Source organism: Mauremys mutica, chromosome 2, assembly GCF_020497125.1.
Source record: "Mauremys mutica isolate MM-2020 ecotype Southern chromosome 2, ASM2049712v1, whole genome shotgun sequence".
Taxonomy (NCBI): domain Eukaryota; kingdom Metazoa; phylum Chordata; order Testudines; family Geoemydidae; genus Mauremys; species Mauremys mutica.
In genome coordinates, this window is record NC_059073.1 from 281,930,419 (window position 1) to 281,951,989 (window position 21,571).

Here is a 21,571-nt window from a genome sequence, read left to right on the forward strand (position 1 = left end):
ATGCGCAAAATTGTTTTGCAACTCTACCTTAGATTGTAGCTGAAATGAAGATGTCTGCATGGACTGGCATTTAAAGTATGGTTCAGTTAGGTTCTGAAGCACGACTGTAAAAATGGAACTGTGGGGTTCCAAATTTGTCTGTCAATCACATATCAAATGTGCTGAGGTTACAAATGGAAAGATTTCCTAATAACCAGTCCTACAGAATCAACCTGGGCTCTTTCCTCCTCTTATAGCGTGAATAATAAAGGTTCTGCAGGCCAGATTATGCCCCCATTTTACGGGTAATGCAGCCCAATTGTTTCCAAAATACAGAGTCAGTGGGGACACACAGGTGTAAACTGAGCTAAATAAAAAAGCCGTTGCTGATGTCCAAGAAGCAGTTATGAAAAATTAGCAAATCTGGTAGAAAGCGAGATGGCAGACCTGGTATTACACTACATAGCAACCTCCCATGAATCAGGACTGGGCACTGCTGACAGATGAAGAGAGGAGCTCAAAGCCCATACATGGTTATGACCCTATCCTGGATGAGCTGGACCTCCTCTGAGCGACACCTGAGGGGTCTCTGTATCCTTTACACTTTAGCAACACTTGTACAGCACGTCATGCTAGTAACATCTCATTGAATTGAACTGACCTAATTTTCCTTTAGCTGTTTTCATGCTGCAGATTAAGAGCTGTAAAACTGTATTTTTGTCACTAAGGTGAGTAGCTAGGACCATGGATACAGATGTGTGGAGTGAAAGCCTGGCTCCACTGAAGTAAGTGGCAAAACTTCCATGGATATCGATGGGGCCAGGAGTTCATGCAAGGAGTGGTTCTCTTGAGTAAGAAAATGACACTGACCATGGTCCCTTTTCAGTGTGGCATGGCACTTTCCAGTGTTCCCACCTCTCACAATTTTGTCACAAGCATTGCACGATTCAATGTTTTTCTTAAAGCCCCAGCTTGTGGAGTCATGTGACTGTGTAAGAACCTCAGTTTTCATTTAATAAAAATCCTTCCAGCCCTCATGATTTTGAAGAAAAGCTTGAAACGTGACCCAAGTGCACCCTGAAGGCCTAGAAACGGTTTGAAACCTGATGTGATTTTCAAATGGTTATGTTGTGTAACATTGTACAGTCACTTTTCAGAGCAAAAGAACACCCAAGACTGGAAAATCCCAGCTCTCTAGTGAAAGGCACTGTCATATCAGTAGAGTCCGTAACTGTGATACGTCTGCTAACCATGGAACTGGGTTAAAGAACTCCACGCTGGTAAAAGCACATGGCATGTGAACTGACTCAAACGGCTGGGTTGTCAGCTTGCTAAAATAGCTTATGCGGAGGTGCTGACAAAAACATACCCTCATTGCAGCCCAACACCTTCAGTCCTCACAGGGTTATCAGTGACGTTTGACTTTGAAGCATTTTTCACTTGCTGCCAAGAGCCATTCCACTTGGACTATTTGCTTTCACATGTTTTCCCTTTGACATGGGTGCTATTTCTTTGTCATATGTAAACATTCAGCAGGATATCCATGTTTGTTCTTTGAAAAAAAGGGAATTTATGTCACAACAATATGTACAAATCAACACTAAGAGACTGACTTTCTCATTTACAATTTCAAGGTTGTTTTCCTGTGTTGTTTTCCTGGCTGTTTTCTCTCTATTTAACCCACTTTCTGGTCTAATCTCAGCACCCATACCATAGAGCAGTAAAATTCATTGCTGTTGTCAGCAACACAACACTCTTACTGTCACTCTGCAGAGGAGTCCTTTGATACTAGACCTTCGCAGTGGCCTGCCTCTGATTGCAAAGCATCAAAGTGTCTATTTATTTGTGCCACTACTGCTTTGGCTGAGGTCATTATGAAAAGTCTCGCTAAAAACAAAAAAAGTTGCCATAGCTTACTATAGCAGCACTCCCTAAACAGACCTGCACTCGTGTTGCACTAGGAATTTAACCCAAACTGTTAACTGCGATCTCTTCAAAGTTGCCCATGAATTTAGCCATATAAATCCCATGAAAGTAAACAGGAACTAAAGTCATTGTAAGTATTATGACAATAATCCTTGGGCAACTCTGAAAATGCAGGGCCTGATTCTGAGCTCACACTGATGTTAGCTTCATCGGGTCTCATCTCCCACTGTCTTTGTGCTTTGTGTAGTCATTTACACACAGGCAGAACAAGCCTAAGCCTTGTGTAAAACTGACGTAGCTTTACTGACTTCAGTGAAGAGCCACTGATTTATACCAGCTGAGTATCAGGACCCCCAGCTTTCTCCCCATGACTGCTCAGAAGTCAGTAGATTATTTACTCTTCAGAACTACTTCCATCTTGTAAGGAGAATGAGGGCATGTCTACATGTACAGCTGCACTACTTAAACCCAGCTGTGATTTTAAACCAGTTTTGTTGAACCAGTACAAAAGACTGTGTGAACACTAATTTCAGTTTAAAGCAATCTCATTTTGGTGCATCTTAGAGTGACTAGGAACAAGCCACTCTTAAACCAAAATAAAAGAGTGCCAACCATTGTTTGCACTAGTTTAACTAAATTTGTACAAGTCTGTGTGTAGACAAGTCCTGATTCAATCAAAGCAGATATAATAATCATAATAATCATAACAATATGTAACAATATGATTAAATAGGGGCAAATCTATATTATTATCAAGAGGACATCTCACGTGCAAATGTTTTTTACATCATTTAGGCTTGATTCCACATTCCTAGCACACTCCATATTCCTACCAAGTCTACTGGCAAAGACTGGTTGAGCTAGAAATGCAGGATTGGTTCTATATATTACTCACTTTGGACAGAAGCTTTTAGGGCCTGATCCAAACAGGGCCGCCCAGAGGATTCAGGGGGCCTGGGGCAAAGCAGGGGAGCTGCGGCGCTTGTACTCACCCGGCGGCGGTCCGGGTCTTTGGCGGCATTTCGGTGGCGGGGGGCCCTTCAGTCGCTCTGCGTCTTCAGCAGCACTGAAGGGCACCCTGCTGCCGAAATGCCGCCGAAGACCCGGAGCGACTGAAGGGTCCCCCACTGCTGAAATCCCGCCGAAGACCCGGAGCGACTGAAGGGTCCCCCACTGCTGAAATGCCGCCGAAGACCCGGAGCGACTGAAGGGTCCCCCACTGCCGAAATGCCGCCGAAGACCCAGAGTGACTGAAGGGTCCCCCACTGCCGAAATGCCGGCCGAAGACCTGGACTGCCACCGGGCCAGGGCTCGCAGGGCCCCTGTGGGGCCAGGGGCAAATTGCCCCACTTGCCCCCCCCTCTGGGTGGCCCTGGATCCAAATCCTCCTGGAGTTAATGGGAGTCTTTGACCTTAACTAGATTTGGATCTAGCCTTTAACGTGCAGCAGTCAGCCTTACAATGAAAGAATTACTTGAGTGGATTTCATTGATTCTTCACCTCTTAATACACATGAAAAAAGTTGCCTTGCATTTCTCAACCAAATTTGGCTACCGAACAAGATTTGGAAAAATCATGTAAAAGCTGGTACAATAAAAAAATAATTTGGCACAGAAAGTATGTGTTATCCTTATTTATTTAATAAACATAGTAAACTTGGCTTTTTCCAGATACAAATAGCTTAGTATGTCCTGTGAAATTGGCTGAAGTTTTAATGTGCTCTTTTTGTAGTTTGATGATTCATGCTGTACTCTTTATTGAGCAAATCCGCAGAAAATGACAGCACCCATCATGCTTATAATCAGTATGCACTGTCTATCAAGTCACTAACTACAATATCACTACACTGGGAGGTTGTACCACTGATATACGGTGATTGGTATCTCCTTTAGTAAAGACTTGCAGGTAAGGTACTTGATGTTTTTAAGGGAGTCCGATATCTAATACAAATGCAGCAATTACACTTCAGTTCTCAAGAAATGTTCCAGAAAACAATAGAAAATCCAATAGAAAACCAATGTTCCATTTTACAAAGTCCATTTTGAACCCAATTTACAATTTATTTTTTAGAAAGTTTACTGATATATCTATAGTTAAGACCCTCTTCCAGACTCACCTTTTTACAGCTTTGGGGTACAACATAGTATAGTTTGCAATTGTATTGATATGGTAGGGTCTTGCAGTAATTAAAATGATGCTCATCTCAGGGGTCCACTGATTGCTGGAAGAGCTTTCTTGTAATATAATCAGTAGCCAGCTAATTTCTTATCACATCATTCTATTATTTGGCTTCGGTATTATTTATAGTATATTAAGAAGTTACATTTTAATATATCTGCTAAATCAAGTAACAAATAATTTAAAATAATAACAAAATAATGTGAACAACCTATCACCGCATCATGTAAGCTATTCAGTCTTTGGTCTAAAAATAGGATTTTTTTCTATATTAAGAAATTAGATGAGCAATACCCATTCAATTAGCATTTTTCCTCCCCCATTTTGTGCTTCAATTTTGAAAAGAAAATAATCCTACTAGTTGTCAATTAATAAATGTGGTTTTGTTTGGCATGTATGTGTATTTACTATTTTGTTCAGTTAGAGGCAGCAGCTCATTTCTAATGATCAATACTTCTCTTTCAAGAGAAAAAATGTTAATCAGTAAGTCATGTTTGAGTGTCAGCCACTCTAAAAACTTGCATGATACACACATATAAATATAAAATATCACATATTCTTTCTGGGTGATATGTACAATCAGTATAATATTACAGCATAAATTACACAAGGAATCTATGGAAAGGTTCTCTAACTTGAGAAGTCGTGAGCAAAATTCATTGCGGGGAGGGAGAAATTCCACTCTGAAAAACACATTTGGAGTAGTTTCCTTAAGTTGGAATCTAATTACATACAAGATTCAAAGGCAACAAAATCCCAGAAGGAAAATCTCTATGGTGTACACCACAAAGAGAGGGTTAGAGACAAGAGAGAATGATTATAATAATACTTACAGAGTGCCTTTCACCCTCAGAGTGCTTTGCAGCCATTAATTAAGTCTTACAACACTCCTGTGAGGTAGATAAGTATTATTATCCCCATTTTATAGATGGGTAAACTGAGGCACAGAGAGGTTTCAATTATTTACCTAAAAATCACACAGCAAGAATCAGGACCAGACCACAGGAGTCCTGTCACCAAGTCCCCTGAATAACCAATCGACCACTTGCAAAACTGAATGCCTGAAACACCTCTCATTGGATGAAGAAAAATTCATTAACATATATGTAGACATATTATTTTATGTGTTTTCTTCACATATTCTGACTCATTTTGTCAACAGATGATGTGGTCACAGGAAAATTTCATTGTAACACGGTCTTGTTGCTGGATAGCTAAGATTCTCAGTAACAACCCCATGTGGATTTTGACACCTTTATAATCCAGAATGTAACTAAATGTCAACTACGATACACTTTAAATACATTCTTGATAATTCTTTTTCTGCAAGGTGAAAAACATGGCTACTATCCCTTGTGGTGCAATCGCTCATTACAGACTTCTCAGGCAAGACCTCCCATGAAGACCCACCAAACCCAAGTACCATGATACTTGAAAGTAACAAAGAGAGGACTTGTCTGTAATCATGGACTTGTCTCTTTATATTCCACAGACACTTCCTCACATTTTGCCAAAGCTGGAAGGTTGATAATAAATTACATTTTTTTACAGTATAAAACCACTAAAAATGTCTACTCCTAAAGCGCTTATAATGGGACCCCATTGCTGTTAGATGTTTGGCCTGAGACTGATTGGTATTTCACATGCAAATATTCCTCTGCCTGCCTGCAAAAAGGAAGGTTCCCCAGTAATCTAAACACAGCCTCCAGTAGAGTGAAAAATAGAAACCAAGAAGGGATTCTATATATCAGAACTTTTGCACAGACCCTCCCACCCCATTGATAAAACTGTAATAACCCTCCCGCACTGCACAACCTGCATCAAAGCATTAGAGAGTAATATTGATGCATAGAGCTTGCAGTAAGCATGCTTAGCTCTATGGCATTGGAGAAAACATCCTATCCCACTCACTCAACAGAAAATCTATCTGGATACCTAGTGCTTTGGGGCACTTTACATCAGATTACAGGGTCATAACCTATTTCTAAGAGAGTTTGATTACAACAAGCAAAGCATATTCTTGAAACATACTAAAAAATTAGTATTTTTATTAATAGTTTTACAAGCAGCATCCATTACTGTCTGATTTCCTGTAGGGTAGAATAAACCATTTCTCTCCTTATTATTTGACATCACTTTCTTCCTCCTCATTTTTTTTATTACTGATGACAAGCAGTTACATGTCCCAAAGGGGAGGTCATATATGTTGTTGATTAAATATTTTATTTTGCAACAACTTTCCTCTGTGAATGATGGGAGTCCCACCAATTATTGTTACCTTGGTTCAGAGTTTAACATGTCGGGTGTAAGGATCATCTATCTCCATGGAAAAAGAGACAATTATTTGATTTAAGTAAAAAAATATCAAATATAATAAATTTATGAAAGACCATTCACAACATATACAGTAAGTGTTACATTTTGCTACAGCAGCTGTGATATATTTTTTTTCTTTTTAGAATGCAAGGTCATACATTGCCATAAGTAAACACACTAATATGAGTAAGATCTTAAATGAATGTTTACAGCCTGGCTTTATCTGTGGATAGATATACACTGTGTTTACTGTTTTACAGTCTAGCATATTCATAGTCACACCACTGATATAACAGCTATGACCCTGCACAGATTCTTCCTGTGCATATCTAAACATTGGGCAATGGTGAAAAGAGCAGGGTCAAAGGTTATAACTTATCAACTCCCATAGTTAAGGGTAAAAACTCCATTGTTTATTTTGCAACTAATATTTAATAAGAAGGCTGCTTCAATTGTTGTGTAGTTACAGCATTACATTCTGTAAACAATATTTTAAAGCATTCTAAACAAACATTTAGACAATTGATTCTTTATCTCTGTCTGGAGATAGCAGATAATCTACAGGTTCATCACTTTTGCTAGAGTCTGTCACCTTTAGCTGGAGGTTGTCACTAGTGGCTCTGGTGACACTGTCATAGGATGGAGGGAAAGATGTCGAGGACACAGTTTCTGATTTGTCTATTGGCCTACCATAATTTTCATTCGTCATGAATGCAATAAGACCTTCTTTCTCAGGTGCCTCATCTTCAAGCATGTTGCCATCACAAGCCTGGTGACGGTATAAGAAAGAGGCCTGCTTCAAGAAGCGTTGAAACAAATGACTCCTGTAGGCCCTCTGGATAATAATGGCAGAAACCTCCTCTTGTTTCCGTCTGAGTGTGGTTGTGATTGGTTCATAAGAAATTTTAGATGGATTGGCAGCCATAAACTTTTCCTCCATCTGTATTTTAAGGGCATCCATTTCCCCAGTTTCTCCTAGTACTCGTTTGGTAAAAGCAAATAAAATATCCAAGCAGTGGATCCTATCTCCGCTGACCATGGGAAGGTCCATGGCTATGAGTTTAATTTTGTTTGGTTTTGCTATGCGTAAAGGTTCTGCCAGAGCATCTGCAAAGTCTGAAAGCACAGAATACTCAATAAATTGAGTCGCTTCAGGATCAAACTTCTCCCAGATTTCATAAAACATATCAAAGTCATCTTCACCTAGAGGCTCTGTACTTTCCTCAGTGGCTACGCTGAAGTTCTCTAAAATAATGGCTATGTACATGTTTACAACAATGAGAAATGATATAATGATATAAGTAACGAAGAATAGAATCCCTACAGCAGGGCTTCCACAGTCTCCCTTTGAACCATTTGCATTTTTTAGGTTCGGATCACAATATGGAGGTCCAGTGTTTAAAATAGGATTGAGAAGACCATCCCAGCCAGCAGAGGTTGTAATTTGGAAAAGACAGAGCATGCTGTTAGCGAAGGTTTGGAAGTTGAACATGTCATCAATCCCATACTCCTTTTTAACATAGGCAAAATTAGCCATTCCAAAAATGGCATAAATAAACATGACCAGAAAAAGGAGGAGACCAATGTTGAACAGAGCAGGAAGGGACATCATTAAGGCAAAAAGGAGAGTTCTAATTCCTTTGGCTCCCCGTATAAGTCTTAGGACTCGGCCAATCCGAGCCAAGCGAATGACTCTGAAGAGTGTAGGAGAGAAAAAATATTTTTGAATGATGTCAGAAAGCACGGTACCTTTAAGAAAAAAAGAAACAAATAACCAATTAATACATGGGCAACAATTCTAGATGTGCTCATAAAATGATAATTCCAGATTACCAACAAGAACTATTAACATTCCCCCAACTGTCCTACTAACTGCGCCTTTGGCTTCTCCTAGAGCAGAGGTTCTCAGTCAGGGATCCGGGGTGCCCTAGGGGGCTGTGAGCAGATTTCAGGGAGTCCGCCAAAATAAACCAGAGATCAGGGTCAGTGTTTGACTTCCTGGGGCCCAGGGCAGAAAGCCAAAGTCCAAGCTACTTGGGGCTGAAGCCAAAGCCCGAGTAATTCAACTTTGCAGGGCCACAGGCAATTGCCCTGCTTGCTACCCCCTAACGCCGGCCCTGGCTTTTAGTCTACTGGATAGGCAGAAAAACAGTGGTTGTGGCACAGGTGGGCTGTGGAGGTTTTTATAGCATGTTGGGGGAGCCTCAGAAAGAAAAAGGTTGAGAACCCCTGTCCTAGGGGAAACACAGCTAAGGGGTAATGGATTGGTTGGATTTCACGCCCAATCAATTCTCAGGCTCTTTGCTGAGTCTACAGACAAAGATATCAACGAAAGTGATAGTTTTTATGACGTGGACACCTGCCTATTACAAACTGGGACCGAGATTACCAGTTCAATGAATACAGGCCACAAGTAGTGTGACAAAGTTCCTCCTCTATCTAGGTGGGTCCTGCGCTTATTGGCGGATTTGCTCACCTCAGTGATCTTCCCCTCTGGTGGAACCCACAGTCTGGGTCAACTCCTCCTGTGTCTGATCAGGAGTTGGGAGGTTTTGGGGAACCCAGGCCCGCCCTCTATTCCAGGTTCCAGCCCAGGGCCCTGTGGATTGCAGCTGTCTATAGTGCCTCCTGTAACAGCTGCATGACAGCTACAACTCCCTGGGCTACTTCCCCATGGCCTCCTCCAAACACCTTCTTTATCCTCACCACAGGACCTTCCTCCTGGTGTCTGATGATGCTTGTACTCCTTAGTCCTCCAGCAGCAGCAGCACCCTCTCACTCAGCTCCTTGCGCCTCTTGCTCCCAGCTCCTCACACGCACTTCCTCTCCTCTGGCTCCTCCTCGCCTGACTGGAGTGAGCTCCTTTTTAAACCCAGGTGCCCTGATTAGCCTGCCTTGATTGGCTGCAGGTGATCTAATCAGCCTGTCTGCCTTAATTGGTTCTAGCAGGTTCCTGATTACTCTAGTGCAGCCCCTGCTCTGGTCACTCAGGGAACAGAAAACTACTCATCCAGTGACCAGTATATTTGCCCTCTACCAGACTCCTGTACCCCACTGGTCTGGGTCTGTCACAGTAGTTATAGCTTTCAGTCACTACCATTTGAGCCATTGCTCCTGAGGTGAAAGACTATAATACCCAAGTGTTCATCCCCCCCCCGACCAAATTTACTTTAACAAAAAAGTATAAAGTAACATGAATATTTTTAGGAGATATGAGCGTTAAATGCTGGTTTTAATGGGAATAATCTCTAGAATGTTCCTTAGTTACTCTTGTTCATTTGATCAATCATTCGTCTCAAATTGTATCACTTTCCCAACTGTTACTTTTTTTTTAATTGGCAGTTCATACTCGGATTGTAAACTCTCTGGGGCAGGGACTGTTGTTTTATTCTATGTCCGTACACCACCTAGCATAATGGGGTTCTGGTCCATGACTGGTTCTGCTAGGCACTACTGCGATACAAATAATAAATAATAAAAATAATGGCCCTAGTGGCTTTGGACTTTTCCTCTTATACCCTGACGCATTGCAACTACTAATCCTCTGAATGCCATTTCTCTAACACCACCCCTCGTGTTCCTATCAGCCACTGAATGCCCATTGAAATCAATGCCAGGGCATGTGGAGGTGTTACTTATTACTTTTAGCAGTAGGGCATGTATGTTCTATCTGGATGTATCTGTTATGTTCAGTATACCCAAACTCTCTACCTTTGCCTGGTCATGCCACATTTGATTGTTATGCGGTGTTATTTTGATAGGATTTAAATATAATTAAAATATTTAGAAACCAATCCCGTAAGTGGCTCTCCCATTGGTGGAACTGAGGGTACCCAATGCCTAGCTGCAGGTGCTCAGCACCATATTGCAAAAAGCATTTAATACAGTCCAAACACATCTCTGTTTCCACCTTTTATTTGTTCAGTTTTGGCAAAAAGACTTCCCTGCCATTGAGTGTTACCTACCCACAATGGATAGAATCACAACAACAAAATCAAATATGTTCCAGCCATTGGTGAAATAGTAGTGTCTTAAAGCCAACATTTTGATGCTGCACTCTGCTGTGAAGATGGCAACAAAGAGCATGTTGATTTTATGAAGGATGTTCACTTTTTCTAGACTCTGGTCATCCGTTTCCACCATCATGGTGACCATGTTAAGGCAGATGAGAATCATGATGGAGACATCAAAGGCTTGTTTTGAGACTATGTCAAAGATAAAACCTTGGTATTTGTTCTGAAACAAATAAAAGGATCATTAGTGTTAGTTACGAGACTCAAATCATATAAAATGATATCATTCCCTCCCCTTGCAACTGGAATCCAGAAGAAAATATGTCACAGTTTCCACATGGACTGTTGTAAATGTAAAGGGGGTGATGGATTGGTTGGATTTTCATGCTCATTCAATCCTAAGGCTCTTCGCTGAATCTACCAACAATCATGCCAACAGTAGTGGTAGCTTTTATGAATGGTAACCTGTTTATTACAGATTGGGACTGAGATCCCCAGTTCATTTAATACAGGACACAATAGGTAATGGTGTTACATCATTCATGAATTTGACCCCAAATCATCATTGTAGTGCAGTGGTGATTATAAGACACACAATTCACTACACTTTCAAACAATGGCTGAATCAAACAGCCATTCTGTTATTACAAAAGGGCATTTTTTCCAGAGGATTGTATTCACTCGATGAAAGACATTCACTGAATATACATATTTCAATTGGAATAACCTAGATATTCTCACCAGTGGCCTTGGGATGGGTTTTTGGGGTTTCTTGGAGCCCAGTTTTTTCATTGCATTATAATACTTTTTCTGTTCCTCTGTCATAAAGATGTCTTGCCCACCTAAGTATAGAGAGATAAAGCTGCTATTACTTTCGTTGAATGATAAGTATTATTGCAATGTAATCTAAGTTTGAGGTATTGGGAGTCCCCATCCTTTTCTATTTTCTTCCTTTTAATATCTAATAAGTGCCTAATGGGGTGTAGAACTGTAAGTAGTTATCCACATTAAGGCAGAAGGCAGGAGTTAGTGGGCAGCAAGGATGAACAGTGATTCAGGGCTAGACTGTGACATCTTGGTGTGGGTACATGGGGTGAGGGAGGATGCTAGGAGTTTCATCCCTCCTTCACTTAGTGCATAGAAGGCTAATCACAATCACATTTCTCAGGGGGATGTAAGAACAGCTCCATCCCTGAGTGCACACTGCTCCAAAGGTGGAAGGGGAGGACAGGCTGCAACATTCTAAAGGATGGTGACCACTTGCATACACCATCCCTTGCACACTGGGGACTTAGGGAAAGCATGTGTCCCTGAGGCACAATTAATCCCTGAGGTTCCCCTGGGCTGGTGCTGTTAACACTGCTTCCTGATTAGTGAGAGCAAAATCTAACTCCAGTGTTTTCAGAGCACTGGCCCTGCATAGAGATAAAGGGCTGCTGCAACTGTGAATTTGTAAAGTAATGCAAGATGGTTCCTAAGGATATTCTGTTAATCGAGATGCAGGACTGCTGTGCTGCTGCTTCTAAATCCATTCCTACTGCCCCTCCAGATAGCAGTCACAAGGGGCTATACAGCATATACAGTACTTATCTTTTTCTTTTGTTGGTTAAAATTGTCAATAATGACGCCTATGAAGAGATTCAACGTGAAGAAAGACCCGAAAATGATGAAAATCACAAAGTAGAGGTACATGTATAAATTATATTCCCATTCAGGTTGCTCCTCACACTGCAAATATAAAAGGAAAATGTAAAAAGAAGAGGGAGAAAAACTGTGCCATCACCACACACAACAAAAGATTAAAAACAAACTCACTCAATAACACAGAAAATATCAAAGTTAAGTACCCATTCAGTGTTTAAGCATTCAGTGCCTGCCATTACAAGGTCACCATTGGTATCTCAAATACCACGATCATTTCAGTTACACTTTACAATACTGCCATTATGATCACATCATTACATTGTATTTTCAGTGTAAATATAGAGTGTAATTCATGTACTTAATCTTTGGTTAGAAGATTTTGTACTGGGTGCATGTACTAAAAAGTGCAACTTCAGAATATATCCACCGTAATGCATTCAATATGAAATAAAAAGGGGGAACAAATAAATCAATCTTCTGGCTATACTCCTGCTTATATGAACTGGTGGTGATCATGGATATTAATAGAATAACTGTTACGAGAGAAATTGATTTAACAACAGCGATCTTGTGCACTTAGCCACCAGAAGTTGGAAGCAAGGGCACCACAGAGTCAGGAAAAATCTGGCCTTGGCTTAAGCAGACAGAACAAAAGCAGCTACACAATTGCAGTGTTACTAACTAAGATAGATAAAGTGAAAGGGCAGATTCATGAAAATGGGGATGGGGGAAGAGGGAAAATGTGAATGGCTGACCTTGGTTTGGGTGGGCCTGCATTTGTAAGTTTCTTGCTGAAATTGCTTTGCTGATAAGTAAAATAATGAATTATTATTCGCTGTTGCTAGGGAGATTGTTAGCCTATTAGGAACCCTTATGAATTATGTGGTTGGTCAGGAGTTTAGTTAGAGAGTGTACTTTGGAGAAGACTGGAAGAAGTTCTTTTGACTGAATTTCTATGAGCTTGGGAGTCTGACAACAAAACTCCAGCTGCAGAAGGCAGGCTGGCCACCGGAACTCTGCAACTGGCCCTCAACACCACCTCAGACTTTGGGTAACTATATTTTGGGTGCTTCTAGACCAGGGGTGGGCAAACGTTTTGGGCCAAGGGCCACATCTGGGTGGGGAAATTGTATGCAGGGCTGGGGCAGGGGGTTGGGGTGCGGGAGGAAGTGTGGAGTGCGGGAGGGGTGCGGTGTGCAGGAGGGGGCTCAGGGCAAGGGACTGGGGCAGAGGAGGGGTGCAGGGTGTATGAGGGAGCTCAGGGCAGGGGGTTGGGGTGCAGGAGGGGGCTCAGGGCAGGGGGTTGGGGTGCAGGAGGAGTGTGGGGTGTGGCAGGGGGCTCAGGGAAGGGGGTTGGGTGCAGGAGTGGTGCGGGCTGTATGAGGGGGCTCAGGACAGGGAGTTGGTGTGCAGGAGGGGTGTGAGGTGCAGGCAGGAGGCTTAGGGCAGGGAGTTGAGGGGCGGGGTGCAGGCGGGGTTTGGGCTCCAGCCTGGCGCCACTTACCTAAAGCAGATCCGGGGTGGCAGTGGCGCGCACCAGGGCCAGGGCAAGCTCCCTGCACCCCTGCCCTGTCCCTGGCCCCGTGCTGCTCCAGGAAGCGTTGAGGCCCCTGGGGGAGGGGGGATGGGGGGCTCCACATGTGCTGCCCTTGCCGTGCCCCCATGTACCTCCCCGAAGCTCCCATTGGCTGTAGTTCCCCATTCCCGGCCAATGGGAGCCGGGGGGGGCGCGGGGGGCGATGCCTGGAGGCAAAGGCAACGCACGGAGCCCTCTGCCCCCCCACCTGGGGGCCGCAAGGAAGTGGTGCTGGCCACTTTTGAGAGAAGTGCGGGGCCCACGGCACCACAGGGGACAATCCTGTGGGCCGGATCCAAAGCCCTGAGGGGCCGGATCCGGACCATAGGCCGTAGTTTGCCCACCCCTGTTCTAGACTATTGCTAGCTTTGATGTGTGCTTTGTACTCAGTAAAAACAAGGACTTTTGAATGAAAGGTCTCTTGTGTGTACCAATCATTTATCAGATGGAGGTGCTGTGTCCCCCACTGATTTATTTCCTGACACCGCCTGGAAAACAAAGATTCATTACCATAGCTTTGAGTTCAGATAACCCGGGCAACATAACCACAGTGTAATTACATTTTAATTGCAATGTAATTGCAGTGTTCAGTCACTTTAGTATAAAACTACAGTATAGTTAGAGTCCATCTATTTTAAACAATACACCTTCTTTCTTTTACTAAGAACAGAAAATCATTGTGAAAGCTGTTTTCTATCTGTTGGTAAATGTTAATTTCTTTATGGTGACCACGGCATATGGATCATTCTAATCACAACTTCCACTTAATACAACACAATTTGCAACAAAAAATAAGATCTATGGAAAATCTAAAGATCCATTCATCTTTGTGAGTCTCAGGTTTGTATTCACCTTTATATTGAGCTTTCTGTCTGGCTTAAACAGATTGGAAAACTGAATCCTAAGACAGTATGAGGTGTAACGTAAATCGACATAGCTCCATTATGTCAATTTATGCCAGCCGAGGATCTGCTCCCTCCAAATCTCAGTCTCCTGCTGCAGGAGAGGAGGTCAGTTAACTGTCACCTGGAAGTTATTTATGTCCTGAGTTGGGCCCCAGGTTTTAATATTTTTAAAATATTCTTGTACTCTAAATATTCTTGTTACATTTCCAAAGTGATCCATAATATAAACCCCACTACACAAATGATGGTACACGTCCTACACCCATTTCAGTCATTCTACATTTCACTAGCACATTAGACAAAAATCTGCCCGAAGTTAAACTTGGTGCATCCCCAAAGAAGTCAAGTGAGTTGCATATAGGTAGTTTTGCTGTTAACCAGCCAGAATGGCACAAAATTCAACTAAACAGGAAAGAAGGATGAAAGAAGAAAGCATTTAATTTGAGTGACCTACCCCTCGTGAATCTACTGCTGCATACATAATATCCATCCAACCTTTAAATGTTGCCTAGGAAAAAACAATAACACATAATTAGGAAAATCATAAGCCTATTATGTTCAAACGGTTACACTACTGTTTTGTGTTTTTCTAGAAAATATTACGGTAAGCATATTCATCATTGTTAATAAATTGCTTTTTTTAAAAAGCAAAATATACCCATTAATTTTTCTTTACATAGGTACTTGAGATCACACGGAAGTGGTTTTCCCTTCTGGGTTCTCTTATTCATGCTATTTTTTTCTTTTCTTTCTTGAAACTTTTAGCGGTAAAATAATGGCTTTTTTTTTTTTTAGGCAATTAAATCTCCAGAATTCAGAACAGCTTCTTTCTGCAGGTAAGAAATTGAAGTAAATGGGAAATACCAATGTGTCACTGCAGAATAAAAACATGCCTGGTTGATTACAGGAAGAAACAAAATGTGGCCTTGTTTCTTGCACCTGGCTGAGCTCCGTTCAGTTCAGACCCAAGGAGGTGGGAGGGAAGGGAGCTTTATCCTATCTTTGCTGCTTCCTGATTCAGAGGCTAGCAAGGGATCTGTTCTGATAGCTGGGACCTGCTGGATCAGAGGCACTCTGGCCACGTCTCTTTCTGCTCGCTACACCCCCTATAACCCAGAATCAGAGGGAATGAGATCTGCCACATTGCAGGAGGACTAGGACCTGCTATGAGGTTACAGACATGACCTTTTCAACCATCATCTCACGTTGCTTTAGCATTAGAAAGATTCTGAAGACTTAGGGCCCAACTACAGACCCTTTATTCATATTGGTGAGCACTGTCTTTGGTGTGCATTCACAGTGAAGCTCCAATTCTGCTCTCATGGAGTAAATCAGGAGTAACACTATGAAAATCAATAGAGTCACATTACAGCATAAGTAAGAGCAAAATCAGGCTCCCAGGGTCTGTTCAGCTTTGAGGAGAGTCATTGAAAGCTGTGAATGTGCAGGTGCATATCAAGCTCAGCAGACAGGATGATGGGAAAGTTTTAAAGAACATGCTCCCATTTTACACAGTGGCTCAGGATTACATTTCATTTAAAAAATGCACATAGAAAGATAAGGTTTGTGGAAAGAACACAGAATAGTCTGGAGATAAGCCATTACAGAGGTTTCACTGCTGATTATGGCTCTGTAGAGGGATTTTTTTTTTTGCACTGAAACTTGAATAAAAGAACATTTCTAAAAAAACAAAACAATGTGTTTGGCCAGTGATTTTTGTGTCCCTGGTGCTAGTAATAAGGATATGTATTTTAATAGGGACTTCCATCCTTGCTCTGCTCCCCACACTTGTTGACACACCAGGGAAGTTACAAGGCCTGGTTCTCACTTACCTTACTGCTCTGCCATTATAAAGAGGCCTTAAAGTGGGTGTGAATGTAATTTAAGGCCCTTTCAAGCTTCCAGTGCAGTGTAAAAGGGTCTTGGTGTAGCCCCTCAGAATGAAAATGTGGCCCACAATCCTATTTCTAGAATATCAAAATCTACTGCCATGATACTAACCTGGCACAACATTGGGCCTAATTCTGGCCTAAATTATGCTGGTTTTACACCAGTGTAATTCCACTGAACCTGATTCTCATTTTACTTACACCAGTGTAAAGTGGGAGTAAATCAATGGATTTACACTGCTTTTAAAATTGGTATGAGGGAAGAATCAGACACATTTACTTCCACAGTGTCACCTCAATTTACAACAGTGTATTGAGAGCAAGAGTGCAGGAGAGCAGAACCATTTCCAACATATTTTAATATCTTGAGGACAATTGGGTTGAATTTTTATTGTGTCATCTAAGCATATAATTCCAGATAATGCTAATTGGAATTTTGTGCACGATTCCCAATGGGAATTCAGCCCTTTATGTTCAGCCAGGTATATCCAAAGTGCTTTTTCAAAAACTCCATTATATATACTCCATTATTAAATTAAATCTTTAAGATAATGCATTCTATTCTTGCTTTTAAATCCTGCTTAGCCAATGGAAAATTCATAGAGAGGTCAACACAATTTATTTTTAATGAATATATATATAAAACTGTATTTATAATGTTGTACCCGTTCTCATCCACTGGATAAAATGGATTAACCGCTGAAAATCAGCACCTTTTGGAAAATCTGTATAACTGCTCAGAGAATCAGAGAAGAGTTTAGAGGGCAGGTGATGTGATCAGTGGTTTCATTGAAACAAATGATTATTTAACCCTGTCATGTTGACCCCTCTCAGCTGCTCTAATGGATTCTTTTTCGCTGCTCTTTTTCTAATTCCATGAAAGGTTTTCCAGTCTTCTTATTGTCACTTTCCACTTACAGTTCAATCTGCTGTTCAGCGAAGCTGGGATTGGAGGAAATTAGAGGTCACACTCTGTCAATGACAGCAGAAAAGATATGCTTACAAATGGATATGATCTTAACTTGCACTGTTCTCCCAAGCTTTTATCTTCCTTAGGCATTTTATCCCTGGTATTTACAGTAAATGGGCTAGATTCCAGCCAGTGTGAGAGTGTAACATTTAGCATACAACATGGTTCTACTTAGTGACAGTGGCTGGTGAAATGATCTGATGAAGATAAAATATTATGGGAATGCAGGACAGTGATTTTATATTTTAGCAAATGGTCTACAAGTGAGATAATTAAAAATCCTATTAGGCTTCTGGAAGACTTCTTTAGACACTTCATCTGCAAAGAGGAACAGCTATCAGGAATGAAAGAAACAACACTGGGAAAGGAAATTATTTATCTGGAATTAGTAGCCACTTACATACTGAATTAAGACGTGACAAAAATCTTCATGGGAGTGTTTGCGATATTATCCTGTCTGGAAGCCATCCAGAGAAACATTATTTTCAACTGAAATTGTCATGTGATGAGATTATCTGTGGATAAACTCATCTTGGGACATGATTACATTTTGTTATTAGATTATTGGTTAGACACCATGAAGTAAATTAGCATAGGGAGAGGATAGGTGGACTGTGTCTAAATGGCCCTCAGAATATTTATCAGGCAACCAAAAGGCAAATATCTTAAAATAAAACAAACATTTTAAATTTGACACTGGGAGACACTCTCTTTAAATGGAGGAAATCCAAGATAGATGCCACAATGGACTCCAACGGCTGTTTTTGAAGGTGGAAATGTTTCATTTTTATCTTTTCAAAATGCTTCTTTGAACATTGCTCTTGCTTAAAAAAGCATTTTAAAACAAACAAATCATTCAACACTTCATCAGGGTTAGCTCCTCATAGGGACACATTTAAGATGGCACCAACAAGCAAGAACAAGTTTCTTTTTCTGTTGTGCTAACTCTGTTCTATGCCATTTTCACTGTTGCATGTCTCCAGTCCATTTTATTTTAGAACTAATATTAATTTAATGTTATGATCATTTGCTGTGGAGGGCACTAAAGAATAATGTAAACATCAGGTCCAATAAAGCTACACACGCCTTTCATGGCATGTAGCTTTTTCACCTGGAGAGAGATTATAAAACAGTTTTGCCAAAAGAGGCATCCAAACTAGATACCTCTACCAGGGAATAATGTTTTGTGAATAAGTGAACAGATCCCTAATTAACTGCTCTACATATTTCTGGAATGGGAACATTTCTGAAAGAGGCTGCAGAAGCTGTCTGAGCTACAATTGGATAATCTAAACTAGCTAACTAGTAACAAAGCTTAATCAAGTTTGAGACCCACTTAGATAGCCTTTGAGAAGAAATGGCCTGGCCTCTGATTCTCTCCGCAAAGGCAACAAACGAACGATGTAGGCAAGACCTTGGATGACTATGATCTATCTAGGTAAAACAACAGGGCGCTGCAGATATCTAAAGAGTGGAGTCTCTTGCCTCCCTTGGCTGGAGTGGTGTTTAGGGAAGAACACTGGTAGGGGACTCATGGTCTAGATGGAAATCGGAAACAACCTTGGGAAGAAATTTTGGATAGGGCCTAATAGAGAAACAGTGCATGGAGGGCCACCATGAGTGCTTGCAGCTCCCCAATCCTACAGACTGAAGTGACAGTCATTAAGAAGGCTGTTTTCATGGAGTGATGGTGCAATAAACATAATGTCAGAGGCTCAGAGGAAGGACCCGTTCATCCAAATAGAACTATATAGAGATCCCAGGAGTGAGGGAGTTCCTGAACCAGTGGGAATATGTGTCTTAGGCCTTTGAAGACTCTAGTCATTACATGATGTGAAAACTCACGTGAGGTCCTGTATAGTGGGATGTTGTGCTGATATAGCTCCCAGGTGCACCATGATAGAACTGATAGAAAGTCCTGATCTTTTTAATGACATTAAGTATTCCAGAATATTAGGAATGTTTGATTCTGTTGGAGACATACGGTGTAGCTCTGCCCAAAGGGAGCCTTTTCTACTTTCCTGCTTCTTTTCTACTCTGTATAAGAATGTTTTGGATGTCTCTAGAACAAGCTCTCTCCACAGATGCAGCATTCAGACTGTGATATGTAGAGAGGCTGGGTTTGGATGTAAAATGCTCCCATTGTCCAGGGAGCCCAGGTATGTTACAGGATAATAAATTGAAAGTCTCATGAAATCCAGATGGGCCAAGCTGGTGCTATCAGGATTATTAAAGCAGACTCTTGTTTGAGCTTCCTTAGGGCGTTCAGTAAGAGACGGACCAGAGGATGTACATATAGGAGACTTGGGCTTGAAGGAATGAGGCCTCCCCTGGAGCAGAAGGTAGGGCACTTTTTGTTTATTTTTGTGGCAAATGGGTCCATGTATGGGTGACCCTGCCTGTGAAAAGCTCTCCAAATTATAAGTCCATTATCGCCCACTTCTGTTCATTTGTAAATTTCCTGCTCAGGTTATCTGCTACAGAGTTCTGCAGTCCTGGTAGGTGCATGGCTGTAAGGGTGATCTGGTGGTGGATACACCAATTCCACAGCTGGATTGCTTCCAAACATAGAGAGGGTGATCATGCGCCTCCTGGCCTGTTCACATGGAACATCGCTGAGGTGTTCTCTGTCAAACGAATCGTTCTGAGTTCTAATGTGAAAACGAGTCTCCTCTTGGAACCACAAACCCTGAGGCTGATATTGATTTAGATGTGCTCCCCGGCTAAGGCTGGAAGCATCAGTCTCTATTGTCTTTGGAGGCAGTATTGGAGAAAAAAGGAACACTCTTGCATACCTGAATGGGATTCTTCATCATTAATCTCTAGTGACTTTAGGACACGTGGAGGAATATGGACTGGAATATCTATATGATGTTTGCTCAGAAGGTAATAGATTTCAGCCACCCTTGCATAAAATGAAGGTAAAGTCTGGCATATAGAGTTATGAATGTGCATAAGGCCACGTGACCTAATAATTTCAGACACATTCTTATTGTTATCTGAGGCTGTTTTGGCAACTGACCTGTTGAGATCTTCGATGGCTTCAAATCTGGCTGAGGTAAGTATGCTCTTACTGTTGTGGAGCGTAGAAGTGCTGCCACAAACTCTATTTTCTGGATGGGCACTACAGATAACTTCTAGTTCATTGATCTTGAGTCCAAAAGTGGAAAAGAGCTGTAGGATGTGATAAACATGGTCTGTTATCTATTGAGGTGAACTCCCTCAAACAAGTCAATCATCAAGGGTATAACTGTATTCTTTGCCATCTGAAATAAGCTGCTACTATTTCAAGGCATTTTGAGAAAACCCTGGTGGTTGTTGATAATCCGAGGATCTTGTATTAGAAATAAGAAGTCCCTATTATAACTCTTAATTATTTCCTGTATCCTAGGTGACGTGAAATATGTAAATACATGTCCTGGATCTTGAGAGCTGCAAACCAGTTCTGTGGATCTACAGATGGGATTATTGAGGCAAGGGTTACCATTTTGAACTTGATTTGACACATGAAGATCCAGAATAGGATCTTGGAGATTAAAAAAATAATGGGAACAAAGCCTTTTCTTCCTGTATTGAAGAGGTGCACCTTCTATTGCTCTCAGAGCCTCTACCTCCTGTTGCATTTGTCTCTCATGAGAGGGGTTCTTGAAAAGGGACAGGAAGGATGGATGAGGAGTAGAGAGAGCTTGAAACTGGATTGAATATACAACCTGGAGGTCTTCCAGGACCTAGCAGTCCTAGGTGATATTGGTCCAGGCATCTTGAAAATAAAAAAATGGTCTCCAAATGGGGTAGGTCATGGGTACAGACCCTTTGGGTGTGGTTCTGTGCAGCTCTCGACTCACTAAACCATCAAACTGGCAGTCTCAAGGTAGGAACTGGTCTCACTGGTGCTGATGAAGAAGCAGTGTAATCTTCTGTGTAATCCTTATTTCTTCCAAGGTGTTGTGATGGCCTATGATAGGGAGGATACAATGGGGAAGAAGTCTGCCAAGGATAGGGATGTGTAACTTGTTTCCTTCTGGGTTATCGTGTGAATACATCCAGGGATCTAAGAGTAGCTTGGGAGACCTTTAAATTAAAGGGTGTAATGCATCATCTGTCTTTTGGCTGAGAAGGTCACAACTCTCAAAAGGGAAATTCTTTATAGCAGTCTATGCTTCCCTGAAGATCGT

At 41.5% G+C, this 21,571-nt stretch overlaps 1 protein-coding gene across 3 annotated transcripts in view; it reads right to left on the minus strand.

The window, feature by feature from the left end:
* Positions 1-6,020: 6,020 nt before the first annotated feature.
* The window catches only part of LOC123363577 (sodium channel protein type 5 subunit alpha-like), a 276,479-nt gene continuing 260,928 nt past the window's right edge, over positions 6,021-21,571 (minus strand). For all 3 annotated transcript variants that reach the window (XM_045004716.1, XM_045004715.1, XM_045004714.1), the window contains 5 exons: positions 14,992-15,045; positions 11,999-12,140; positions 11,154-11,254; positions 10,365-10,635; positions 6,021-8,148 (listed from right to left, as the gene is read on the minus strand). In XM_045004716.1, coding sequence (XP_044860651.1) covers positions 6,914-8,148; positions 10,365-10,635; positions 11,154-11,254; positions 11,999-12,140; positions 14,992-15,045 — 1,803 coding nt within the window. In that variant the 3' untranslated portion in view covers positions 6,021-6,913. The remainder of the gene's footprint in view (positions 8,149-10,364; positions 10,636-11,153; positions 11,255-11,998; positions 12,141-14,991; positions 15,046-21,571) is intronic.